The sequence below is a fragment of the Diadema setosum genome, chromosome 8 (assembly GCF_964275005.1).
Source record: "Diadema setosum chromosome 8, eeDiaSeto1, whole genome shotgun sequence".
NCBI lineage: Eukaryota > Metazoa > Echinodermata > Echinoidea > Diadematoida > Diadematidae > Diadema > Diadema setosum.
In genome coordinates, this window is record NC_092692.1 from 29,272,893 (window position 1) to 29,300,315 (window position 27,423).

A 27,423-nucleotide genomic window follows, 5' to 3' on the forward strand; every position below is an offset into this window, starting at 1 on the left:
CTCCGTTTCAGCCCAATCTCTGTGTTCTTCTTCTGCTCTGCAAATTACCATAATATACACGGTCCTCGCACTTGCACCCGTTATCATGATAGGTCATTTTCTGTCATTGCTCCATTTCTTTGGAACAAACTCCCTTTTCAAATTCAAAATGCTGAAAGTTTAGACAAGTTTAAACCATTGCTTAAAACTCAGCTATTTACATATACAAATAACAGTATTGGTAATAATATGCTGTATCTTAATTTAAGTTCTTTGTTTCATATTAATGCACTTAGAAATGCCAGAATCAAGTGATATGTGTTATTTATTATATCATTATCATTATTATCATCACAAATTTAGAAGTAATGACTATAGCAGAGGAAGTGTTGTAGTTGCTAAATCTAAAGCATGGTTTTGATATTTCTTCTGCACAACCCACTTGGACAAATGCAATCCAGGTAATGACGGAGTAGCTATTCTTGTTTGCAAAAATGAGAAGAAATGTGATCAATATAATTACTTCAGGAGACCACGTCCAATTTAAGATTCCATACCTAACTGAACTCATCAATATTTGATAATGATAATAAACTTAAAGGGACTGTACAGTACTGGTTGAGGTGGGGATTCATGTTTTGAACATTCCTAAGTGAAATGATGAGAAACCTCTTCTGAAATATGAAAGAGCATGTAATTTAAAGAAGGATTCAACGTTTATTTGATGAAAATTGGTTTTCAAATGGCTGAGATATCCAAAAAGTGATAATAATAAAAGGCGACAGGCCATGCCTTTTATTAGGATCTCTTTGTTTCAACTTGTTTTTGGATATCTCAGCCATTTCAAAACCGATTTTCATCCAATAAACTTTTGATACCCCTTAGAATTGCATGCTCTTTGACATCTCATAGCATGGTTTCTAAATATCTCACAAAAGCTAAATCCTCACCTCAACCAGAACTGTACACACCCTTTAAACTTCAGTTTGTCTCATTATATTCTTTTCGCTTAAGTCTTTTTGACATGGATTAGAGTTGCACTTTCATTTGATCATAAACCTTTCCAAATAATATCTGTAAATTCTCACAATGTAGTGTTTATATTTAATCAAAGACACACCATCATTCATCTCATGTGCCTTCTGCTGCTTGGTATGTTGATATTGCTCTACGCTTTTTCCCCAGGGGCATTTTTATTGTGTTACAGCAAAGTATTTTTTTTTTTCTCACTGATGTCTTTGATGTATTGAAAATGCCATACCTAGTGCCTCTAATAATCTCAGGCGCTTTTATTGTATAACACTGCGGGCTTTGTCCTAGAGTATTTTACACCATCTTTATTTGTTGATAATTACAACGCACAGGCTCTCGTACATATAATTGCTCAATCTGCTAGAATGATGACTATAGGGAGAATTGGATCAAATCTGTGTAAATTATGCAAGTCGTCAATACAATACACAGCAGTCCTTTCCGCACTGATACAAGTTGGATTCACAACCTAGTCATGATTTATAATCCGTGTAATTTACAACCACTAACTGGCTTCATTGACAGGACTATTTATCATGGTTTGAACTGTTAACACTTGGCATTGACACATATGTACATGTAGAATGTTCTCTAGAAATCCAGGTCGAGCCAACAAGGATCTGTAACTCTTACACTCTGCTCAGTGAAATGCTTTCATGGGAGTGCTTTATAGAGAACTAGGCACATAAAAGTGTCATCATAAAAGACATGATGTTCTAAAAACTATGTGTGATGCTAGTATCTGAATGTGGATTTTTTTTTCCCAATTCAACACGACTTGAAAAGTACAGGAATATCAATGAAACAGTAAAAGTTCAATAGAAAACAAAAATTAGTTTAAAATCTTAAACTTATGTCATGTATCATTTTTTTTTTTTGGGGGGGGGGGGGGTGGGGGATAATGACTTAGCTTCAAGTTTCAGTAAAGATAAAGTGCTTTATAGAGAACTAGGCACATAAAAGTGTCATCATAAAAGACATGATGTTCTAAAAACTATGTGTGATGCTAGTATCTGAATGTGGATTTTTTTCCCCAATTCAACACGACTTGAAAAGTACAGGAATATCAATGAAACAGTAAAAGTTCAATAGAAAACAAAAATTAGTTTAAAATCTTAAACTTATGTCATGTATCTTTTTTTTTTGGGGGGGGGGGGGGCGGGGGATAATGACTTAGCTTCAAGTTTCAGTAAAGATAAAATCCATAATGAATGTGTCCACCACTTTATACAACACTACATAATCATATATATGCTAGTTAAAAAAACAAGTTCAACAAAGAGATAGTGAAAGCAATGTGAAGCTGAATTCTGAAATATGTATCCTCAATAACTGCTCAGAATACAATTTTTCACAACATATTATTCATATTGTGTTTCCTTCTATTCTTCTTTTTTTATTGGTTTGGTTTGAATGAAAGTGTAATTCATGGTGCAGTGTTCATGACTCAATGCACATAATCCATGGTTCAAGTCACATGCACAAACTTGAAGACTACTTTTTCTAACATCGAAGAGGAACTGGAAGAAACAGGGTGGAATTGATTAGGTTTGTCCATGGAAATGGTTAATACCATCTTTTGGAGGATTATCTAATTTGCATGATTAATTTCTATTATGACCCCATTTACAAAATGCAATTGGCATAGTGCACAAACTGACAACTGATGGAAAATACAAAGATCAACACTTTTATAGAGATGTTTGCATCTTTCTCACATAAAATACTGATGGCATATTTACTCAGTGGATGTGAAGAATATGTTCAATCCCTCAAATGATTCAGGATTCTGGAAAAGAAGACACGATAAATATTTGGTTTGGATACCTAAATTTCGAGAGGTTACTGTAAACCCATAAATTTTGTGGTGCATGAAATTTTTGTGAATTTCACAAAGGATCCAATAATCGTGAAAGTAAAATGTATGCGAAAGTGTTTGTCCCGTGGCAGCTCGGGAAAGTTTAACATCACTAAATAGGCCATCAGCTCCAATTTGTGAAGGTTTCATGCCAAAAACATTTCTGGTTTTACAGTAATACTGCTAGGATGATATAGTAGAGCAGCTAAGCCCTCAAAATCATGAGAATTGTGCAAAACTTGACTAAAACATGAAACTTTCACCAGTGTTAGTACATACCATAAGATTCGTCTTAAGATTGAGAGGTAAGTCTGATTTGACCTCTGATGACCTCCAGAGGTCAATGAACTTTGAATATCAGAATATTGATGTTTGGAGGCATTTGTGAATGATAGGCCTAGATCTTGGCTACGCTGCACTAAATATGCATTTGTACTACAAATCTTTCGTTTCCATAGGGCATTGACAGGTTTCTACCTTTGACCTCTGATGACCTTTAGAGGTCAATGACCTCAAAATACCATAATATTGATCTGTGATGTTATTAGTTAATGCTAAACATGGTTAAGATGTGCAAAACAAGCATATGTGTTTTACAATGAAATTGTCTTCATATTCCAAAGAGCAAAGACAGATTTCTACCTCTGAACTCTGGTGACCTTTAGAGGTTTTTATGACCTCAAAATATCATAATATTGATCTGTGGTGTCATTAGTTAATGATAAACATGGTTAAGATGTACAAAACAAGCATATCTGTTTTACAATGAAATTGTCTTCATATTCCAAAGAGCACAGACAGGGCTCTACCTTTGACCTCTGGTGATCTTTAGAGGATGTACAAAACAAACATCTCTGTTTTACAATTGTAGCCCAGATGGCTACTAGCACATAAAATAAAGAATAGAATAGAATAGAATAGGATAGGATAGAGAGTAAAAGAAAACAGAACACTGCATTCATTTTCTTAGTCACCCTGTGACGTCAATATGCTCAGTATTTTCCCCTTCTGGGAGTTTAATATGAAACCGTTTATCTTCCTTCCAGCTATTTTTTGTCGAAACCCCCTCTCCCAACAAAAGTCTATGGTCATAGGAATTTATAAGTTAGACATTGGCTACTTTCCCCGCTAGTGGTCAGTTCCAATGGCTCTCCATCCCCAAAGTCCCGCACCAAATTCACGGGGAATGACATGATGGCGTGTTTTTACCCTCTGATCCCCAAACATAAATGATCTTCTGAGCTGGAAGGTCGCCCTCCTGCCAGAATTTATCCCTCTAAAGGGCTTTTTACACTTGCAAATTTTCGCTTGGTCCCGTACGACTGTGGGGCTAAGGGGAGGTGGAGGGGGGGTGGGTCTTAGCCCCACCAATAAAGAATTCATTTCTAGTGAACACCACACCCCAATATAAGATTGAGCCAATGAAATGCTTTAGGGAAAGGAAGTTTGTTAGCAATTTACTTATTAAAAAAAAAAAAAAAAAAACATGTTTGAGCCGAGAAATCAGTTAGAGTGGCAAGCTGTAAATGCACAAATCCAATATCTATGTATCTGTACAATAATATGGTCGCCGGCTTGGAGAAAGTCGTAAGGAACTTTTGGGAACTTACACAATAATGACGTCTTCTTATATATATATGTATATGTATATATATATGTATATGTATATATATATATATGTATGTATATGTATATATATATATATATATATATATATATTTATATATATACATATATCTGTATAATGAGAGAAATCGTTCAATAGGAATGACTTTAATTTACGTTTGAAGACATTTCAAGAGATGTAGTCTGATTTATTAAGGGGGAAATCATTCTACTGTTTGCAGTCTTGTAAACATACTTGTATCTTCAGCGAAAACTGTTCGAGTACGTGGACGGTAATAAGTAGGCCCCTTTAATCAAATTATGTATGAACCAAATGGTTTCTTCTGAACATGTATTGTGTTGAAAAGTTCTTGGCAAAATTCCATGGAAAATGTGTCCATGAAAATTCCGATGTTCAAAGCATGTGATGGGAAATGTAAACAGTATGTGCGAATGCTTCTGTGTTTCCTGCTAAACTTAGTTGTTAGTGGGGAAAAGAAAAGAAAAGTCTCGCTCTACCATGTCTAAACCACAATGCCTACGGATATAAGCTGGAGGTGGGTTGGAATGTCTTGTTTAGAGCACCAACCTTAGTACAGATTAATTGGCACGCTATCTTTTGAAGAGAAACAACACTTTGTTTCACATTGTTAGTGGGGAAAAGAAAAGAAAAGAAGAGAAAAGAAAAGAAAAGTCTCGCTCTACCATGTCTACACAACGCCTACGGATATCTAAGTTGGAGGTGGGTTGGAATGTCTTGTTTAGAGCATCAACCTAAGTACAGATTAATTGGCGCGCTATCTGTTGAAGAGAAACAATACTTTGTTTCACATTGTTAGTGGGGAAAAGAAAAGGAAAGAGAAGTCTCGCTTCATGAGAGATGTTCAGATCCCGCTCTACACCACAACGCCTACGGATGTCTAGGCTGGAGGTGGGTTAGAATGTCTTATATAAAGAGCACCAACAGTAATTGCAGAATAATTGGCACGCTATCTTTTGAAGAGAAACAATACTTTGTTTCACACAAGGTGATAGCAGAAAGACAATTGAAGAGTTTGTTTGCAAAAACCGATAAGTCCATATTTGCCAAATTGAGATATTTGCTATAAAAGGTCAAGAAAAATAAAGAGAATAATAAGAAAATTTTTGCTTCCTTTGACCATAACTTCAAAAATTTACCTTTATATGTAATGACCAATATATCGTTTAAAAGGTATTATTTTGTACTTTATGACAGAGACCATAATTCAAAATCTTCAAAAATGCACTTATTGGTTGTCAATATAATGTGAACTAGAAATGTCGCTATTGCGACTGGTATGCCTCTGCTGTGAATACATATATGACTTTTTAAAGAAGGCGTGGGCGAGAAGATTAAGGAATAGTAACCCTTTGTTTGGTGTGACCGATGAGAAGCTACAAAATTGGACTTGGGGGGAAATGGAACGGAACCCCACCACAATCCAGTTCATTAACAAGACAACAATCACTATGTATGGGAAAAAGACTGGATATGGTTTGAGCTGAGGAGACACGGCATACAATTGAATGCTTAGTACATGATAAATCGCATGATGCGTCGCACGGGTGACTTGGGAATACCAAAGCTCAAGTACAATGATCTCAACAAGACATGATACAAAAAGGGAGGCATGAGAAAAATGTGGCGTACAACTTTCAATGTAGTGAATTCTCGGTTTACACAGAAACAGACTCGGTGTTGTGTATACACTGGCTAACGCTATGAATAAATGGAACAATATGATGAAGGCAAAAGCTACGGAATTATGGAACGGTAAACGCACATCTGGTGTGACTGATATAATGACGTAAACAGAACTACAGGACTAGAGTTGGGCTGGAGTGAAATCCCACCACCACCAAGTTCATTAGAGGCAATGGCGCTGTCCTAGCTGCGCCAGTCGAGGGAAGCTGTCCTCCTTTTTTGTCATTTGTCAGTGTATACGTCAGTCTTGTGTGTCTTTTACGTTGGAATCCGAGGAAACATATTCCAAGGACGCTGTTGGTTCGTATTGCAGTTTGAATATTGAGTTCATTTTGTGACTATGGAGGTGAAAATGTTGACGTTTCTGTTCGAACTTGCTGTGGTTCTGTATGTCCATGCATTGATATTCTCGTGCGCCACGCTTCGGCCGTTCACCTTGCAAAAGACCCGCTTGATACCGGTACTTCCGTGTGATATTCCAAAGCCAAAGTCAAGTGCGGTTCTCACACAATACACCGCATCTGAACTGCACGCATTACGTAATCAAACAAACGTTGCATTACTCGTACCTGGAGATGTGAAAGCCAGAATCAAGCATCTTGGCATACAAAAACATCGCGGTCGCCGAGGGGGTCGCCATATTCGGCGACCTATATCTGTCACTGCTTCTCACCAACGTCACGAATGCAAAGTGCTTTCTCCCCCGAGGAAATCTGCTCTTCTTCCAATAAGAACAGAGAAAAGTTCCGTTGTGCTTCCCTCATTTCATCTGTGTAATGCACGTTCTTTGAATAATAAACTAGATGAATTATCCGTTTTGATTCGCGATTTTGATGTAGACATAAGCGTCGTTACGGAGACATGGTTTACTAAAGACCAACCTGAGTCGAGTTATGCAGTGAATGGTTACCGAGTTTTCACTAAATCACGTCAAGAACGTAAAGGTGGAGGAGTAGCGGTATACGCTAAACCGGACCTCAATCCTACTGTCCCTGAATTTCTCCCAGACCCAAATCATCATGAGGTGCTCTGGATTCATCTTAGACCGAACCGCTTGCCCCGCGCTGTCAGTTCTCTATTTGTTGCAGCTGTATATTCCCCGCCCGCAAATCAACATGAAGAAGAACTGATTGATTACCTTACTACATCCATTGATTTGATTAAGACCAGACATGTGTACGCTGGAATAGTTTTACTGGGCGATTTAAACCATCTAAACACTGTACCGATCTGCGAGGGCAGCGAAATGTTTCAGGTGGTGAATAAACCAACAAGACAAGGAGCCATTTTGGATAAGATTATCACCAATGTCCGAATGTTTTATAATGAACCTCAGATATCTTCACCAATCGGTTCCTCGGACCACCGGACAGTGCTATGGCTTCCCAAAGAACCCGCTCATATCGCGCATAACTCTCGATTTCGGAAGCGCATGGTTAGGCCAATGAGAGACTCGGATATTCGGCGCTTTGGTCAGTGGGTCGTACAACATGATTGGCCAGAAATTTCGGAGACACAAAATGTCCAGTCCATGTGTGACGCGTTCTACAGTACTCTAAGTGAAAGGATTGATTATTTTTTCCCCACCAAAACAATAAAACTACACTCTTCTGATAGACCATGGATAACTCCATATATCAAAGCTCTGATTCATCAAAGGCAAGCAGCTTTCATTCGCGGCGAAAGTGTTAGGTGGAAAGCTCTCCGAAATAAAGTGCAACGTGAAATAAAAGCTCAAAAGGAAAAATTTTATGTTGAGCGAGTAAGAAAACTGAAGAAAGAGAACCCATCCCGTTGGTACCAGAATTTAAAGATCATGACTGGAAATAGAAACGCTTCAGTTTTCAGTGTCGAAGCTGAGGGAGTTGAATCTACTGATATTGAGGGTGTTGCCGCTGCAATAAATGATTTCTTTGTAAATGTTAATATAGACATCCCTGAAATCAACACCAAAGCATTGCCATCGTTCTTGCCTTCCCCCACACCGCCCATCACCGTTCAACCTTGGGAAGTGTGTAAACAGCTTTTGAAATTAAAAGTAGGGAAAGCAAGCGGGCCAGATGGAATTTCTGCTCGTATAATCAGAGAGTTTGCAGTTGAATTTGCCGAGCCGCTGTGTAAAATTCTCAACGCGTCTTACCATGCTGATGTTGTCCCTGTGCAGTGGAAAAATGCCGTTATAGCCCCCATCCCCAAAGTACCAGGATCCCGTAGCATTGAGAATTTACGACCCATCTCACTAACTGACCATTTCGCGAAGGTGTCCGAATTCTTCATATCAAAGGCCCTCCTCGCTGATATCAACGGAAATTTAGACATGAAACAATACGGCAGTCGTCCCTCTCTTTCAACAGTCCACTACATGGTAGATCTTATCAATTACCTCGTCAAAAACGCTGAAGTGCCCCGCAATGTTTCAACGGTAGTTTGCACGGACTTTTCAAAAGGTTTTGATCGGGTTAATCATACTATTGCTGTTCAAAAACTTGTCTCCCTTGGCGCCCGTCCGTCTATCATCCCGTGGATATGCGACTTTTTGACAAATCGCATGAGCTGTGTACGTTACCAAGGGACGCTCTCATCTTGGCAACGTATGAAAGCAGGTGTGCCACAAGGAACGCGGTTGGGACCGTTGATTTTTTTATCACTTGTTGATGACGCCCTCCGCGACCAACCTGTTATGCGATGGAAATATGTAGATGATATGTCAGTTGCCGACAGCCACAAGGCTCCGACCGAAATTAGTAGGGATTTGCTGGATTCTCTACAAATCCTCGAAAATTGGTGTGATGACAATTATGTCAAATTGAATCCGAAGAAATGTTCTGTACTCCAAATTTCTTTCTCAAAAGTACATGTTCCCGAACCAAATGTTTTTTTGTGTGGCCAAAAACTCAGTAATGTGAAACACATAAAAATTCTTGGTGTTGTTGTCCAGGATGATTTAAAATGGGATTCTCAAGTAGCCTCTATGGTTTCCCGAGCCAATCAACGTTTGTTTATGTTGCGAACTCTCAAGACCTTTAATGTTGCAAGGAAAGATTTGTTAACTGTTTATGCAATTTTTGTTCGACCTTTGCTTGAATATGCCTGCCCTGTCTGGCACAGTGCTTTAACTCAGTCTCAACGAAATAAAATAGAGAAAGTACAAAAACGTTCACTCCGAATAATTCTGTCGTATAATTATCTCTCTTATTCCCAAGCATTAGAACTCGCAGGACTTCAGTCACTTGAGGAAAGACGTCAGTACCTGTGTCTAGAGTTTGCCCGGAAGGTTTTCAAATCAAATATGTCAAATCAATGGTTTTTGCCTGCAAATCTATCGAGGAGTCTAAGAAACAATCGACTGTGTTTTGAACCAAAGTGTAAAACTGACCGCTATCGAAACAGTTGTGTCCCATACCTCACGAGATTGTTGAATATGCACGGTGTATGATTGAATAATTTGTTGTTTATGATGTAATTATTATGTTGTTTGTTCGTCGTCGTCGTCGTTGCAGCATACTCTTGTCAGAGCGTAGCTTCCCACACGGCAGCATGATACAAACATCTGTTTTGAGCCATTCTAGTTGCTTTCTCCATAGAACCAAATGTCTCCCTCACCGTTCTGTCCCATCCTATTTGGGTCTTCCTCTACTACGCTTTCCAGGAAATTGGACCATAAGGACTCTCTTTTTCATCCCACTGTGTCTCATAATATGCCCAAAATATCCCAGCTTCTGTTTCTTTACATACTTCAGTAGCCAGTCACTCGGTACATTGAGTACCTTTCTGATGTCTTCATTTGTTCGTCGTTCCACTCACGGGACTCTCAAAATTCTGTGATCACATTTATTTTCAAATGCACAAATTCTTTTCTCATCTGCCTTCCGTAGAACCCAAGCTTCGGATGCGTAGGTTGCAATTGGGAAAATGCAGGCTCTGAGAACTCTGAGTTTTGTCTCCTTGTCTTGTCCTTGCCACAGTTTCCTCATGGCATTCAATGCCTTCAAATCCATAGCTAGTCGGCTTTTAATTTCCCTGCTGTTATCACCATTTTGCTGCATTCTCACCCCAAGATACTTGAAGTTGTCAACCTCCTCCAGTATTGAACCATCAATGCTAACTCAATGCTAATGTTGTTTGCTAATGCTATTTTTTTTTTTGTTTGGTTCTTATCAATTATGTTATATCTTATTGCCAGTATATGTTCACGTTAATGCTCATTTTATGAATTTATGCCTTTACAGTTTGATGTTTTTATGTGAATTAGATAGTGGTATCATGTTGAGACATAATGTGTTTCGCAGTTATGGGATTGGATTGTACATGGAGTTGTACTGTGGAGGAGATAGTAGGGATTATGAAATAGGTGTTTATATGGGGGAAATAGGTGACATATGGTTATTGTGAGATGAGGTTTTGTGGTATGATATGTAGATTTACAGATTGGGTATGCTGTAAACATTACATCATAACAAAAACACAGGTGATCAGAGTTTGGTATTCACACTCTCTCTTTCAATACCTCACTTGCACTCCCTCCCCCTCTTTCCCTTTTTGGCATTATCACTTGCTTTTTCTGTTATTTTTTTTTCTTTCTCATACACACCATTACGCCAATACAACATACTGGTGTATTATTAGTCCTACTGATTTCCCACTTTTGTTACCCACCAGTGATCACCCTCTATAGTGTAAGATAGAGATCGCATTTTGCCATTAAATGTACAGGTATCTTATGAGTAGTATACTCACCCTCATGAATTTATATCATACGGTGCTTGTGCAATAAGAAATACTTTATTAGTTTGTGTATTTGTATTGTAAAGTATTCTTTGTTTTGTGTTTTCTGTAATAATTGATATGAGTAATTGGATTTGGGGAATTGACGTTAAGTTCAGTTAAAAATGAATGCAAACACAGTTATTTGAGTATCAAAGTGTTAATGGTTAATGAGGTTTTTTTTTTTTTAACAGATGATATGCAAAATATATTTATCGAATTTTTATATTGCATTGAATCAATCATAAGGAAATGTGGTGTATTTGCTATTGTTAAAATGTTTATATAATGTCTGTTGTTTGATGTAATTCATACGTTTTTCATGTGATGCATTATAATTTAGCCTTCGGGCTACTACTTTGCATGTTTGTTTCAATAAACCATTATCAATCAATCAATTAACATGGCATCAAACCACATACCAGAGAAATGCATTAATTTACATTCGCTTTCCGCTTGTTCTATACACACGTTTATGAAGCATGTTCTGACATGAAGAAAAGAGAAAAGTCGGCAATGATATTCAGACGACAAATTCGGAGCAGGATTTATCCAAATATACAAACGCATGATTTTAATCACAGAATTTCTCTTGTAAAGGTGCCTATTAAATGCCAGCAAGAAAAAAAATAATAATAAAAAGGTGAAACTGAACCTGGACTTAGATTAACATGATGAGTTTACAACCAAATGAAGTAACAGATTTGTTTTATTTACTATTATACATATTAGACAAGTTTAAGAGAACTAATCTCTGTATGTTTCCCATTTCCTCATACCTTTCTCCTTGTAAAACAAGACTACATCGGTGCCGACGACAGCTATCTTCGTTGACAGGTTTTTTTCCTTACGAAGTGTGAACGCAGTGTTGGCGAGCTTGCTCCGTTTGGCTTTTAGGGCTGGGGGGGAGGTCAGATTGGACAGTGATCCTCTTTCCAGTGGAAGGCGCGTTTCCACCCGTCTTACCAGTAGATTCGAATGCCGTGAGCACGCGGTTTCGCTGAGACATGTAAACGAATTTGGCGATGATCGGTGGGGGTCTGTCGTCTCCCTCACGCTGACGAAGTCGATGGACGTTCACAAGGCTGATGGTATCAGCGTCATCCTTGGGAATGCAGAGGTGAGTGAACGTGTGTCGAATAACCGCGTCGACATCCTCGTTGGCCGTGGTCTTCACACCATAGAAGGGGAGATTGGCCTTCTGCTGGTAAATCTCAGCAGCCATGATCTTCTTTTCCAGGTCAGCAATTCTGGCTGGAAGCTTAACTTCTACCTCCGGTATCTTGATGTTTTCAATCTCTAGGACTCTTGCCGAGTTGTCTTGCACAGCCACTTGTAGATCATTTACCTTCTGGTTGACCGCAGTTATGTCCGCATGCATTTGCTCGAGTTTGGCACACACTCTGGTTTCCGAATCCTCGAGTGAGCTCATGACATCAGCGAGTGTGAACGTGCCTTTGTCATCGGCTGCTGCAGTGGTGGCTGCACGTTGCTGTGCAGGGCGTTGGCTATCGTTCAGCATGGCTGTTTGGTGAGATTTGCTTCTCAAGTTGTAGGAGTTTTCCATCAGAAGCGAGCAAAATCTAGTTTCAAATGTTCTTACACCTGAAGTTGAAGCAAAGACAGTTCAATAGATACGTTCAGTACATACGTTACTAGTTGCTGGCTTCCTAAAGTTGGCGAAGAACAAGTGGTGGTGGGAGAGCTCAAGACTCATGCGTCCTTCATGTTCGCGGTCGTTACGCCTCAAAAGTATGATACTAAGTTCCATGAAGATACCTCGAAAAATTTGTGAGATATGAAGAAAAAAGTAAAATCTTAACATTTTCACTTGACCTTTGACCTTATGACCCAATGCTCTCTGTGGGGAATCTTTATTTGGTAGTTCATGTATACACCAAGTTTCAAGAAAATACCTCCAGGCATTGCATAAATATGGGGAAATTGTGAAATTTCGAGCATTTGACCTTGAATTTTTGACCTTTGACCTTGAGCATGTGCGCCCAAAAGTTGATAGGCACAACTTCACCCACTCATACATGTACATGCCAAGTTTCATTAAGATACCTCTCACAGTTTTTTAGATACGCTGTCCACAAAATTGATTACGGGCAGAAGGACGGACGGACGGACGGACAATCCGAAAACATAATGCCTCCGGCGACACTTCGTGGCGGAGGCATAAAAACAAATTGAAGGCCACCTGCAATAGGCTACCTGCAATACAGCCTTGCATTTTCTGACATTACAACAACTTCACGTGAAATAATCAACACGTTCCATATTATACTCGTGATGGAGAGGGAAAATAATAAACAACAACACTGCAAGATTGATGAAGACATCAGACGAGAACTGATTCCACGTAAAATACATAAACATGCACATATGTATTTTGATTTCTCCATGCATTTTCCCACATCATTACACACAACCATTGCACACGTAGTGTATACTTGATATGGTGTTCAGCTCACTGTGTGCAGACTTAGCACGATCCGATAATTCAGAACCTTTGCCTGAGAAAGGATTGTAGCCTATCCCGCGAGTCAAAAAGAAGCTTTCTTATCATCTCGTGCATCCTGTACTCTATGCGCAATGCACTCATCATAGAGACACACTTGCCTTCACCCAAACTGTTTAGATATTGCCAATGGAAGACTCTGATGATCGCATACAGTGGCTGTGCACCTGGAAGAATGCTGGTCTGACCTCAGGATGTCCATTTTAGTCGTGGTGGAGATCTGTGTGCCGATCCGTGCAATGTAACCTCAATCGCGTGCTTCACTGAAGACGCAGATGCTACCCTGTCTTGAAAGAGATCGAGGGTATACATCTAGACCAATTTCAGCAGGAGGTTACACTGAATTATCACTTGCTGGTAGAGAGTTTTAACCGGATGATATTACCCGCTGCCATATTACCCTGATTCACACATTGGATGCAAACCGGATGGCGGCATATTGGAAACAACCAATATTTGGGCATGGGGGCACAACTCTTGGCCAGGCCCAATTGTTAAGGAGTATCGAGTATAAAGAAGACAATAAGAGCAAATAATAGTTCCACTCCTATTTGGAAGTGAGGTACCTAAAGATGTCATTAAAAAAAATGCCCCAAGTTGCCTGACTTAATGACCTAAACTTAACTGGATGACAATAGCAAGACACAGGAATATTTCATGTGGAATGCATGTTAGGCCTCACAGTATGTCGTTTTTCAGATGGTCCATGACGTCACTGTATGCTCCAGGACCATGAGTCATTCATCGGAACCATACAGCCCGTGAGCTCGAAACTAGGTAGCTTTGCCCATGAGCTTGACACTAAGTTTAGGCAAACCAGGCCCATAAGAGTCCTACACATGGGGGGGGGGGGGGGAGGTCCACAAGACCTATACACTGAATAGATTAAGCTCTCTGAAACACATATATTAATCTCGTACTGTGTGCCAAGTTTTCCTCGAGTGTCGAGGTCGCGGACCGCACAGCTTGTGGGCCTATTATATTTGATGTCGAGCTCATGGACCTTGTTCATCTAGTGTTTAGGTCACAGAATGTATGACTCGTGAGCTGCGTAACTCATGGGCTGTACGACTCTTGAGTTGTTTGACTTGTGACGTACACCTGATGAGGTGGGCCTGTTGTTTTCTGGTCAGCATCTTTCACCCTTTCATCCAGTTCAAGGGACTTTGCCATATGCCTGTTCACATACTATTAAGCATCAACCCAAAATATGGTACTCCTCTCCCCACTCTCCATGTTTAAGCGTACAAATTTTGTCCAGTTCAAATTTGATAATGTTGCACATAATTTCATGCAAGCTAGGCTGCATAACTAACCCAAACATAAATATTATACAGTATGTCCCAAAAAAAATTACAATCAGATTTTCGCATTGATAACATCCAATATGATTAAATTGTCTAAATGCTACTCCAGGGTCTTGAAATATAAAATTTTAGCTGTATTTTGCAGTAAACCCCATTCGATTTGGTTAAGCGGTCAGAGAGAAATGTGGATTATTTTAAAGCATGTCATGAGTTTGATTCTTCCAAGTTTAGCACTTCGATGATCTTGTGTGTGAATACAATAGACAGAGCTTGGAGGGAAGAGATTCCTGACATCTTCTACAAAATTCCTCGTTTCTCTTTGACCACTGAAGCAAATCGAATGGGGTTTCCTGTAAGATGTGGGCAATGAGTTACAGTTTCATACCCTGAATTTGTATTTAGATTGATTCGATATTCTGAAAGATATCACTGCGGAGGGTCCCGTTGTAATTTCTTCTTTTTTTTGGGGGGGGGGGGGGAACATACGGTATTTGAGGTCACTGTCATCACTGAAGACACGTAAGCTTCATTTCTGAAGTAATTGACCGCTCACATTCCTGAGACCTTTTACTATGAACCAATGCTCTGGGGAATATGCATACATGCTTTGATTATAACGTCAAGGCGTGATTTGTAAATGATTAAACTTTTAGGATTAAACCAATGAAGCCAAACATCAATAATTGTAATCCTACATAAATTTTGATATTCTGAAAGTCTGACCTCACATTGTCCTTAGATGTCAAAGTTGGATATACACAAGGTAATGACTAATGTTCTGTGGAATGAGACGACACTTCTATTGTAGCATAAATGCTAATAGCATAATGCGTGATTTCACACCAGGTATACAGTTAACCATTGAATATACGTCAAATATCAATATTCTAATATTTTGAGGTCATTGACCTGTCACAGTCCTCGGAGGTCAAAGGCAGAGACATGTAAATAATTTCCCTTGATCTGAGGAATAGGAAAGCAGTTCAGTTGTAACACAAATAAATTTTAAGACATCGTTATCATGTTTATCATCAACCAATTGCACCAAATATCAAAATTCTGATAATTTGAGGTCATTGACCTCTGGAGGTCATCAGAGGTCAAAGGTAGAAACCTGTCAAGGATGGATGGAACATTGAGGCAATTCCACAGTAAAAAAAAAAAAAAACAAACAAACAAACACACAAACAAACATGGTTTTAGTACATCATTGCCGTGTTTATCATTAATCAATGACAAAATATCAATATTCTGATATTTTGAGGTCATTGACCTTTGTAGGTCATCAGGGGTCAAAGGTAGAAACCTGTCAGGGTTCTATGGAACATGAAGACAATTCCACTGTAACAAAAAACGAGTTTTTAGTACATCATTACGATTGTAACATTCATCATTGATGCAAAATATCTATTTTTATCAAATTTTTAGGTCATTGACCTTTGGAGGTCAATTCAGACTTACCTCCCGATCTTAAAATGAATCTTATAACATGTACTAACACTGGTGAAAGTTTCATGCTTTAGTCAAATTATGCACAACTTTTCAGCTTATCTGCTCTACTAATAGTAACATGTTGTTGGATGATCTCCAAAACCAGACTACCGATTTCCCCCCCCCCCTCATTTTTGAAGGACCAGAACTATAGAGAAATTTGATGTCACAGTGAAAAAGAAAAAGAAAAAGAAAGAGAAAGAAATGTGTCCCTGGGTAAGGTGTTGCATTAGAGCCAATAAACATGGGTTGATACCACACAGACTTTTGCCGCATTTGGCAAAGATTAGATTAGATTGCTCCAAAACAGTGTATTCATCTACATCATGTGCAATAATGCATCTGCATGTATCTCTTTATCATTTCACCTACGTAGTATCTCTCCTTCTCTCCACCTATCTATATTTACATAGGTACATACGAAAGATTTAAAATGGTGAGTACCGCACCATGTTTTGAAGCTGTAGTCTCCATAAGATTTGATGATTGATTTCTCTGCATGAGGGCACAACAGTTCTCTATAAAATTGTCATACGTGGCTACGTGTCACGAGGAAAAAGATTTTTGAATTTCAGTAAATGGGAGGAGAGACCATATGAGATGGCTTATCTTCATTAATCATTTAGCCTGAAATGGCCCTGTTTACCTGATGCCATGTCGCATTACCACTGAGAAGTGTGATTCAGGCAGTCTATCCCTCCCTTTTCAATTAAGAGGAACCAATTCCACTGCGCTGCACTGACTTGGCTGGTGTCATGAATAACATATCGACGCGACAATCACCTACAATAGATTCACAGCTGCAGCGGTAATGAAAACCGATGGGGTCCCCGTCCGTGCTTCTAAGAGTTGAAAGGGGGAAGATTGAAAGAAGGGGGGGAAGAAGCAGGCGACATGGGCAATATGTTTTCTCTTTTTTTGTTGCTGTTGTCATTGTTTGACAGAAAGGAAGCAGATTTGCATGCATTGCTTCAACGTTTCTCCTCGGGGCAACATTCTTGGAGTGGAATATCACCTACCTGGGTGGGGGCAGTAGCGGGGCAGCTGCAACGGGTAGAGGGAACGCCGGGAGGTGGCGCACACAATGTCCGTGATTTCCTGCTTGCAGGCTACCGTCTGCGCCCGGCTCAGCGCCGAGATGGCGTCCTTGCTCTCGATGGGGCACTTGGCCTCGTACTCCAGCACGAGGGAGGCGTTGCCTGTGGGCGTGATGCGCACCAGCTTGCTGCGGTAGCGCTGCGCCCGGGCGGAGTCATACGCGCCACCGGTGTCATTGGTGGCGGTCGCGGCGGCCTGGGCGGGCCGCTGATTCGGGCTGGCCTTGTGGGCACTGTTGCTCAGCTGGTTCGACACCTCCTGGTCGACCTGATCCGCAGCGATGGCATTATCCCGACCTGCCAATCTACCGGTTCCTCCAGAAATGCTCTGATGAGGCGGCTTCTGCATCCACCTCCGGTCCAGCGGTAATGCCTGGTCCTCTAGCTTACCCTTTTCGGGGGCCTTCCTCCTCTGCTCGGCTTTCTTGTACTCACTGATTTGACTCTCGAGTTCTCTATGAAGTACTAATGAAGGCTGTTCTGCATCACGATGCCTGTTTGATGACGTCTCGCCTTTGGCTGGTGGGTCCTTGCCAGCATTTATACGTTTTCCCGCCTCCTGTATAGAAGATAAGAAGATAGGTATATTACGAAATGCAGAATAATGCAATTCAAATGGTTAGATTGAATAGATTACCTAAAGTAATGATGTCACAGTCTTTTGTTCTAGCTTCGGTTGGAACCAGGTGCACGCATTAACACTTGGGCCAGTTGAGCTTGGTTGGAACCAGTTTCCATGGTGATGAATGACTATGACATCACACTTTGGAAATCTATACACAATTGCATTTTCAAACAAAGATGGTGACAAAGTCAGACTTTAACATCAGCTTCGGATGCAAAAAAAAAAAATATATATATATATATAATTCAGAGCCTTCTCGAAAGAACTTGGCATATATGACTGTGAATGTCACTGCCAAACAAGCATTAATTCATCCTAGACATGAGAACTGACAGAAACCAATTCTCCCTGCCCCCCCTTTGGTCTTCCAGCATAGCAATGGCTGGTAAACAAGCTCCTTCAACATCCAGGCCCAAGCTTCATCTCTGTGCCCCTGGATGACATCTTTCCGTTCACTGCCTCGTTCATAACGCAATAAAAAAAACAAGGATTTCTAGCCAAATGGGCAACTGCATCTCTGCACATTTCCTCGTCCTCGTCCCATTTTTTTTAAGCTGCCAGATTTCGGGCACTAATAAATTGCTCACGCTGAACTACCACAATAAAAAGAGGGAGGAAAACAGTTGTCAGTTTGACTTCCATCTCCATCGTTTGGTTTTTTTTTTCGTTTGCTATTTCCTCCCTGACGGAAGTGATCCGGTAACGGACGCTGCTATGATGGGTGTCTCAGAGAATCGTGGCCCACATAACTTCTCGTCCAGATTGACGATGCTATATCGAGGACATCCTTAGGTACGCATTCCATCCCATTTTCATTTGTAGGTAACGAATCTCTGGATGGCCGAGATTTCACCGCATTCAAAAAACTTTGATCATATTTGGTCCTCCCTTTACTTTGCTCTAAATTGAGTTTTTGGTTTTTGTTTTGGCTGGTTGTTTGCTTTCTTGCATTTTTCTATTATTTTGTTTATTTGTTTGTCCACTACTTAGGTTATATCATACTTATTGCAGAAAAAAAAGGTTGAAAATGATGAGGTTTGACAAAGTGGGGGGGGGGGTATACATGATCTGATTAATGTAAACTGGTTTTTACAGTATTTTCTTGACATGAATGTTCCAGATGACAAGGCATTATCCAGTAAGTTGCTCCTGTGGTACTGCATCTTCCTTCACATGTATGTTGAAGATAAAAAGTGATGTAGACCCGGAAGAAGGGAGGGCTAGCTGTGATTTGATTTTGAGTTCATCAACTTGAGCTGTACACGTAATGAGATGGTGCTGAGAGACGTGGAACTCTGTGCCTTTCTAGAAGGGTATACTCACAAAGTGCAGAGTCAAATATGGAAATTTGGGGTGACGGGTTAGGAAATAAGTTTGGAGGGTAACAGAAGAGGGGCATCGGAGAGGGATCGTAGAAGAAGAATAAGGGGAAAGAAGAGTAAAGGTAAAGGGTGGCAGAGGAGAAGGGGTTGGCAAAGGAAATGGGTAGGAGTGTAGACAGTTGGTGTAAGGTGGAAGAGTGAAGATAAAGGGGTGTAGAGGAGAGGTGGCTGGTAGAAGAGATGGGTGAGGGGTGATTGAGAGGGGCAAGGAAGGGAGAGAGGGGATTATGGGTGATCGAGGACTGGTGGCTGGTAAAGGAAATGGGTGAGGAATTGTGGAAGAAGGGTAAAGAGTAAATGAAGGGGGGTTGCTGGCAAATGAGATGGGTGAGGAATTGTGGAAGAGGGGTAAAGGGGATGAGTGAGGGTAAAGGGTGAAAGAAGAGGGGGCTGCTGGCATACAAGATGGGTGAGGAATGGTAAAAGGGGGTAAGCAGGAAAGAGTGAGGGCGAAAGGTGAGAGAAGGTTGGTTACTGGCAAATTGAGATGGGTAAGGGATGATATAGGGGAGAGTAGGGTAAAGGGTGAAATAAAAGGGGCCGTTGGTAAAAGGAGGCGGGTCAGGAAAGGTGAAAGAGAAAGCAAGGGGAAATGTGAAGACACAGATTGAAGGGAGTGGATGAGGGATTGTGGTAGAGGGATAAGGGGGGCGCAGAGAGGAATGAAGGCAAAAGCATATGAGAGATGAGGTGGCTGGCAAAGACATAACACTTATTGCACCTTACTTTCTAACAGTTGTGTAAACATCAACAAAACACAATCTCCTTGTGATGGGAGGGGGCAGTAGAGCTATCCTTCTTTAAAGGGATGGTATAGTATTGGTGGAGATAAGAATTGGGCTTAAGACTTTTTTAAGATACCAAGAAACCACTGACGAAATAGTACAGAGCACACCATTCTTAGAGGAATTCAAAGTTTATTCGATGAAAATCTGTTTTGGAATGGCTGAGATATCCAGAAACAAAGTAAAACAAAGCGATCATAATAAAAGGTGGGTCCCACATTTTATTACGATCGCTCTGTTTTGGATATCTCAGCCATTTCAAAACCAATTTTCATCAAATAAACATTGAATTCCTCTTGGAATTACATGTTCTTTCCTATTTCAAAAAAGGTTTCGCATTATCTCACTCAAAATGTAAGAAACCTGAAGTTAGGTCTCAACCAAAACTATAAGATCCCTTCAAGGCAAGCTCTATAAATGTGCAAAGTTATACACAGTTAGAAGGTGATGTCTGCAAGCACAAAAAACATCACTTAGCTGCAGTTATGGATACAAAAGCATAAAAGTGCAGCATCTGGTTTCCTGCAATGGAAGCGTGGCTGTCCATCACGGCAAAACAACACAAACAAACAAAGTGTTCCCTCTTTTTCATGCCCCAAAGTTTGTCAACATTGAGGTAAGAAGCACAGCAACCCCTGGAGACATCTCTGCGGCTGGCTCTACCACCCCTCTTGGACCCTTTAAGGGGAGCCCTCATATTCCACAATCTAAACAATGCAAACAATATCTCCACAATTTGAACGATAACACGGATATGCCTATCTGGGGCACTCATGAAGCCCGAAGCCAATGCAGGCACTTCACAAACTCCGCTCAACACGCCGGCTGGAGTCGATATCATCAAACTGCCGATGGGACCGTTGACGATGTAATTCTTTTTTCCTTCATCTTTCTCCTCCAGCGGTTATCTATAAGAGACTCTTAGACCTATCTTTCAGCACCAGCCTCATCTCTTCTGCATTCTTCAAGGCGGTCTTTGTCCCTTCCCCCCCCCCCCCCCCCCCCCCGTTCTCTTTTATCTTCAGGATGGCATCGGTGGATGAGGGTGGATAGTGGAATGTGTTTCCAACCTAGATGTCTCATCATCTCATTCTCTCTTCCTTCCCTTGGGTGAAGGAATGAGTAAATGTGGCACAGGAGAGCTAAAAATCATGATGAGAATGTATTTTTGATACTTGCAAGAAAAGTGGAATAGTTGGAAAGGAAGAGAGAGTGGGTGGGGGAACAGTCACTCAATTTGGTGTTGAATCAGACCTAGTTTTCACTGATCAGTTGTCGTGATTCTGGCATTTGCTGAGATTTGACAATCTTTGAAAGAAAAGTGGTGAAAACAAAGAGTATCATGAACTAAGCCTATCCTGGGAGAGATACCAACAAGTTTATCTTAAGTATCCTCCCTAATTCAGGAATGAGTGACTTTGCCATCCCCTGTATAATGTAAGCTATGATTTTTATGGGCAATCACACCAAATCAGCATGCATATCATTTGAGTGGATCCATTGGCTTTCCAATTCACAGTCATTTTTAATACACAGCTATAAAACTTCCAAACTTCCATATAAAAACCAATGCAATGTCAGAAATTAGCTTATTTGTAGAGAACTTTTGAAATGCAAAGACATCCTGTCCCATTTTTAAATGGGAGGTGAGAGACTCCTCATTCAAAACTGATCTCACATGAAAAAAAAAAATCACAAATTGATAAGGATAGATTTACATTAAATTCAAAAGAAAAAGAAAATGAAGAACTTAGTTCCGCTTTCATGAACTCATAAAAAAGAAAGAAAGGAGAATATGAAATGCAGTATAGTTTAGAAAAGATAACATTTTGGGAAAAATACAAATATAGCATCATGAAAACTGACATTTGGGAGAGGGGTACAAAAAGATCATAACAGTCCCACATACCTACTTTGGTGTAGACATATTTTACGGTGTGTTTTTTTTTCGGGGAGGGGGGGGGGCTGCTTTCAGCAAGGTATAAATCATGTGTACTAATCTCAGATTCACCTGTTTAAAAATTAAAAGGACTTTGCATGTCTAGACATTGTGAAGCAAGTTTCCTTGATATGAAAATCATGTATTGTAGCCATGGTGGCACTTTAAGCTTCCACACATTTTATTTCCTAAGGATTCTCTCAGTGAATACTCTTGCCCCACATTTGATCAAACCGGAAAGGGAAAACGGTGCCATGATGTTTGGTGACACAACTACTGGTCACAACATCGATTTGCCCCTTGAACAGTCCAAGGTAAACATTGCGTGCTTCATGATGGCACCGTTTTCATGACTAATGGCTTTCTTTGGCATGTGCAGGTGTTTTCCCTGACAAAGAAAAAAAAAAGCACATTTCAGTCCAATTTCCCCTTTCTCCACAGGGCAAAGATATTGTTTTGTGTTGAGAACAAATCAAATATATATCTGAATTGGCTAGTAATTGGGGCATCATTCTCAACTCCTGAAATACAAGTGAATCCGTGACCTGCGAGGATCAGTGTTTCAAAGAGCATGTTTCTACTGAGAGCACCTCGCTTCACCTCGCATCACCTCAAATTTTGTCTCCCGCATCACCTCATATTTTACGACCACTCGAACTGTTTCTACTGAGCGATAAAATATGTGGTGACGTGCTAAATGCCGTAAATCCGGAAGTCACATATTTTCAGGTTACAGATCGGGTCGCGCTGCCTCAGCCATTTTGTGGTAGGCCACTGAATTTCGTTTAGTCTTTCCGTCCAAAATGACCCTCACCAACATTTCCTGCCACTTGGTTATTAGGAATCGTTACAGGTCGAGGGTCCAATTAATGCTCTCCCGGGGCTCCGACATACTAACGTTAGTATTCCAGCGAAAACGAATTAGGGAATCTACAACTTCGAGGCGATACGATATTATGGGAAAATGAACTGAGTGTAAAAATCAGAGTATATAGTATGATAGGCTGTTGGGCACGCAAACAATAGACGATGAATGCACGCTAATTCACAACATGTACCACACCACCTCATGTAGTAGGAGTTGGTACTGATACGTGCGAAACTACATTGTACGCGAGATACGGTCACTGTGTACACAAGTGTCGGAGTGTACGTGTGCGATGAACCGATTTAAAAAGCGCGGGCAAAAGCTCCCAATAATTCCAGACTTCCGGTACACCGCGAATTTCGCTACCCGGTGTGTTTCAACTGAGAATCGTCCCTCGCATCACCAAGCATTGACCACCTCCAAAGGTGGACGACAGAGCACCTCGCATCACCGCGCATCGGCCACTACCCGATCTGTTTCTACTGAGGAAAAATTCGAGGTGTCACCACGCATCACCACGTATCACCACGAATCACCTCGCATCGCCTGGCATCACCTCGAATTTTCGTCGGTCAGTAGAAACATGCTCAAACATGTAACTGTGAATCAGTATCAGTGTTTCAATATCAGTATCAGTGTTTCAAACATGTAACTGTTAAAAGGATGTGATAGACAGGTCTCATTGGTGAAGTTTGGCATTAACTTGAGAGTACATTTCAGTGTTCTACCTGTCAGTATAGTGACCGATGAAGTTACAAGTCTTTTGCTGCCGTTTATGGCAGATTTCCACCGGTAGAACAATACTGAATTGTTTTCCTTCGTGCCATCTGAACAGGAAACCTTCGTCACGCACATTGAGTGCCCAGGAGATCAGACCCTCTCGAAGCTGACAAAGGATTGCGGCTTTTTCAGAGAAATAAAACTAGATAGACGTGATATGTTACTTGCAAAATTCACAGTGTTTGGTTTTTCCCTCCTTGCTTTTTTTTTTCTGGATTTGGTTTTCTGGGTCACTGCCTTGTCAAAAGGGCTTATACAATGCATCAGTTCGACCAATGAGTATAACTGACTGTATTCAACCATAAATAACAATAGATTTGAAATCATTGAATCTTGATAAAGAAGAAAAATGTATACTTCAGGCAGGCATTGTGATTAGAATTGGTGTGACTTACGCCCATCGAGGATGAGATGATTTTTCTATAGATTCCCCCCCCCCCCCCAAAGATACCGGCACTAGTATACTCATGACCAGTCTTCAATGGATGAAAATGCACCCTCAAGCAAACAACCTGCACTTGTGTAAATCCCTGAACAAAAGCACATGACCCCTTTCTCTGCCACCGACATCCTATTTGTATGCAAAGCCCAATGGCAATCTGAGCTTGCAGTTTCAAGAGGGTTAAGTCAGATTCTGCTATAGTCCAACCTCATTTATCCGACCATTGTCAGGGATGAGCACCCATTAGGATAATTGATATGTCCTGATAAGCGAGACTGCTCAAGCACAACACTTTTAAACAAGTTGTGCTGCATTGTTGATTTACTATTCGCTACAATGACTTAATATCATATTTGCGCATTTCATAATTCAAATACTGCGGAAATGAAATGATATACATTGTACAAGTGTAAATATGCCTTTCTCTTGGTCTTTGTTCTTTCTAACAATTTTTTCATCACATAAATATCATGGTAAAAATATCAAAATAATTGCACTGTCACCCTGATCCTCTCCTTTCCCTGTATTTGCAAAATGATCGTTGTTTTGTAGATTAAGGAAAGTTTCTCACCGAAAACTCAAATTCTAATGGTTACGTTCAGACGGGAGCCCTTAACCTCGAAGTTAGGAAACTTCGAGGTTAGAGCTTGTAGTTAGGGACCGTGAAGACACACTCGTAGTTAGCAAACCTCGAGGTTTGCTCGATGTTTCGAGCCACAAGAAATCTTATGGTTAGCGCTCTAACCACGGGGGGTCCCCACTCGTAGTTAAGCACCGTGTGGACACAAAAAACAACAAACTCGAAGTTAAGAGTGACCTCGCCGTAAACTCCAGCCCCCACAATTTCCCTCTGCTTCCGGGTCAACCTCCCAAACGTACACCACAAACACACTACACATGAAAACCCTATGACGCACGACACAGCACCATCATCTTTTCTTCCCATGCGCTTGATATCTGAAACTGAACACGTCGAACTCGCTACTGTATTCTATATTCTTCTCCGACGCTAAAAAAATGTTTTCGACGAATATCTTCATAAAGGCATAAAGTCATCAGTGCAGCAGTGCTATCTCTGCATACCATGACAGAGAAAAAGAGTACCTGTAAGCGAGTCCGACAGGGTTGGACTAAAGAATAAATAGACGCCTTGTTAGCAGTGTGGGCTGAAACTTCCGGTTCTGTGGTTTTAACATCGAGTGGGACCCACTCGTAGTTAATCAGGAGGTTAGGAAACCTCGAGTTTAAGCTCTTGCCCCCTACTTACGAATCTTAACCTTGAGGTTAAATTCCTGCCCCTTTGAGTGCATTATTTCTGTGTCCACACGGTGCTTAACTACAAGTGGGGACCCCGCGGCTCGTGGTTAGAGCGCTAACCATAAGATTTCTCGTGGCTCTTAACACCAAGCTAACCTCGAGGTTAACAAACTATGAGTGCGTCTTCACGGTTCCTAACTACAAGCTTAACCTCGAGGTTTCCTAACCTCTAGGTTAAGGCTTGTCGTCTGAATGTAACTATTGAAAGGACAGAACCAGGAATGCAGTGGTAAACCCTTTCACAGAACGAATCTTTCAGCTCTCCATCTTGAAACCACCTGTGGTGGATTGGTACTCAGATCTCCAGCCGACATCCTCCTGTATGCAAGAAGTCGTCGCACCATCCGTCCGTCTGTTACACTTAATCAAAATATTGGATTACCGCGCCGAGCCGCCCCTCCTGATTAAAACCGGAAAATCCCTCTGTAAACATTAGATGATCCCCTGCCCGCATCTTCTCCTCCCAAAATCAACTTTGTCTCTTTCGTTCATTCACAGCATCCAATTTGTCCACGTAACCGCTCCAAATTGATGCACGGGGAATGTCTAATGACATTTGCACACCATGGGCTTGATCAAAACACAAATATATAAAAGCAGCAAGTCAAGAACGAATGCATGTAGCTCAGCCATGATTTGGTCAAACAGCGTATGTCCGTTTTGGGTACTTGGAGATATCATACATTTTTTGTTGCACAGTTTGTACGCATAAAACCATGTACCCACTTCATTGTAGATATGATTATCTGCTTATGGCAGATGAAGTTATTCTACTTTTGCTGTAGCATTATGCTATAAAACAACTTCTGTTCATGATATCAAAGATTTTGTGAAGATATATTGTTTTGCCTGTACACAATTACACTGAGCATCTGCACTACGATTCGAAAAAACAATGTTCATCCTTATGCAATTATAGCAATTATGCGCTGGTACTTTAATGTTACATATATGCATCTGCTAAAATTCATGTTGTGGTGTAAATGGGTGGTCCAGATCAGCCCAGATTTCAAATTTTTGTTAAGCAAAAGATCAGTAACAATATGGAATGTAAACAATACAGTGAAACTGAAATTTGAGTACCAAGGGTACTATCACAACAAATTTGACTTGGTTATGTTATCGTATCATGTGTTTTAGTGGGTTTTTTTTTTTTTCCATTTGGGGGCTTTCTATCACCATTTGCATTGTCACTGTAATGGTTTTAATCTCCTATTTTCTTGGAAGTCCAAGTTTTATGATGATTCCCACCAAGAGTGAGGATATCACATGTTTACACATCATCCGAGACCGAGGAAGTTACTGTCTTTCCCCTAAACAGATCCAGAAAAATCAAATTTCCTCTTCCTTTGGTGTTCATAAACAAAAGATGAAATTTGATGTTATAAACATTGCAGAACTCCACATGATCAACAGAGTTACATAAATCTGGCGCCTCCACAGGAGCCCACGTCTGACGATCTAATGGCATTCTAACCGTGCCAACTTTCATCACACGCATCTCAATTTCTTCGAACCCTCGCGGATGTGCTCGCTCTTGATTTTCACCAAGTCCTTTCAAAACAAATGTCTCCTCTGGGACAAAAATCTTCCGCGGAGTTCAAAGTCAAGGATGAACATTACCACCTGGCCCCTTCCCCGCCCACTCTCCCCATGTGGCCGGCCCTCTTGTCTCCCTGGTGCGAGGCGGGGGCGGAGTCGAGGCAGAGAGATGGAGGTTGGGTTTGGCGCATCTATCAACTCCGACTTCTTTTTCTTTGTCCTTGCAAGTTGGCCTTGGGCATGTACTTGGATGATGAACAGACAGGACAAAGAAAAAAAAAAACCTGGAAGAGCAAATTCTCCCTATTAAGAAGGAATATAGATTATGCACAATGTTGCATTAGCACTCCTTGGGACATA

General features: G+C 40.7%; 1 protein-coding gene across 1 annotated transcript in view; it reads right to left on the minus strand.

Moving 5' to 3' along the window:
- Positions 1–17,937, minus strand: part of LOC140232328 (xylosyltransferase 2-like) — a 58,792-nt gene extending 40,855 nt beyond the window's left edge. Inside the window, exon 1 of the mRNA XM_072312458.1 lies at positions 17,306–17,937. Within this exon, the coding sequence (XP_072168559.1) occupies positions 17,306–17,732 (427 nt within the window). The 5' untranslated portion in view covers positions 17,733–17,937. The remainder of the gene's footprint in view (positions 1–17,305) is intronic.
- Positions 17,938–27,423: the final 9,486 nt, after the last annotated feature.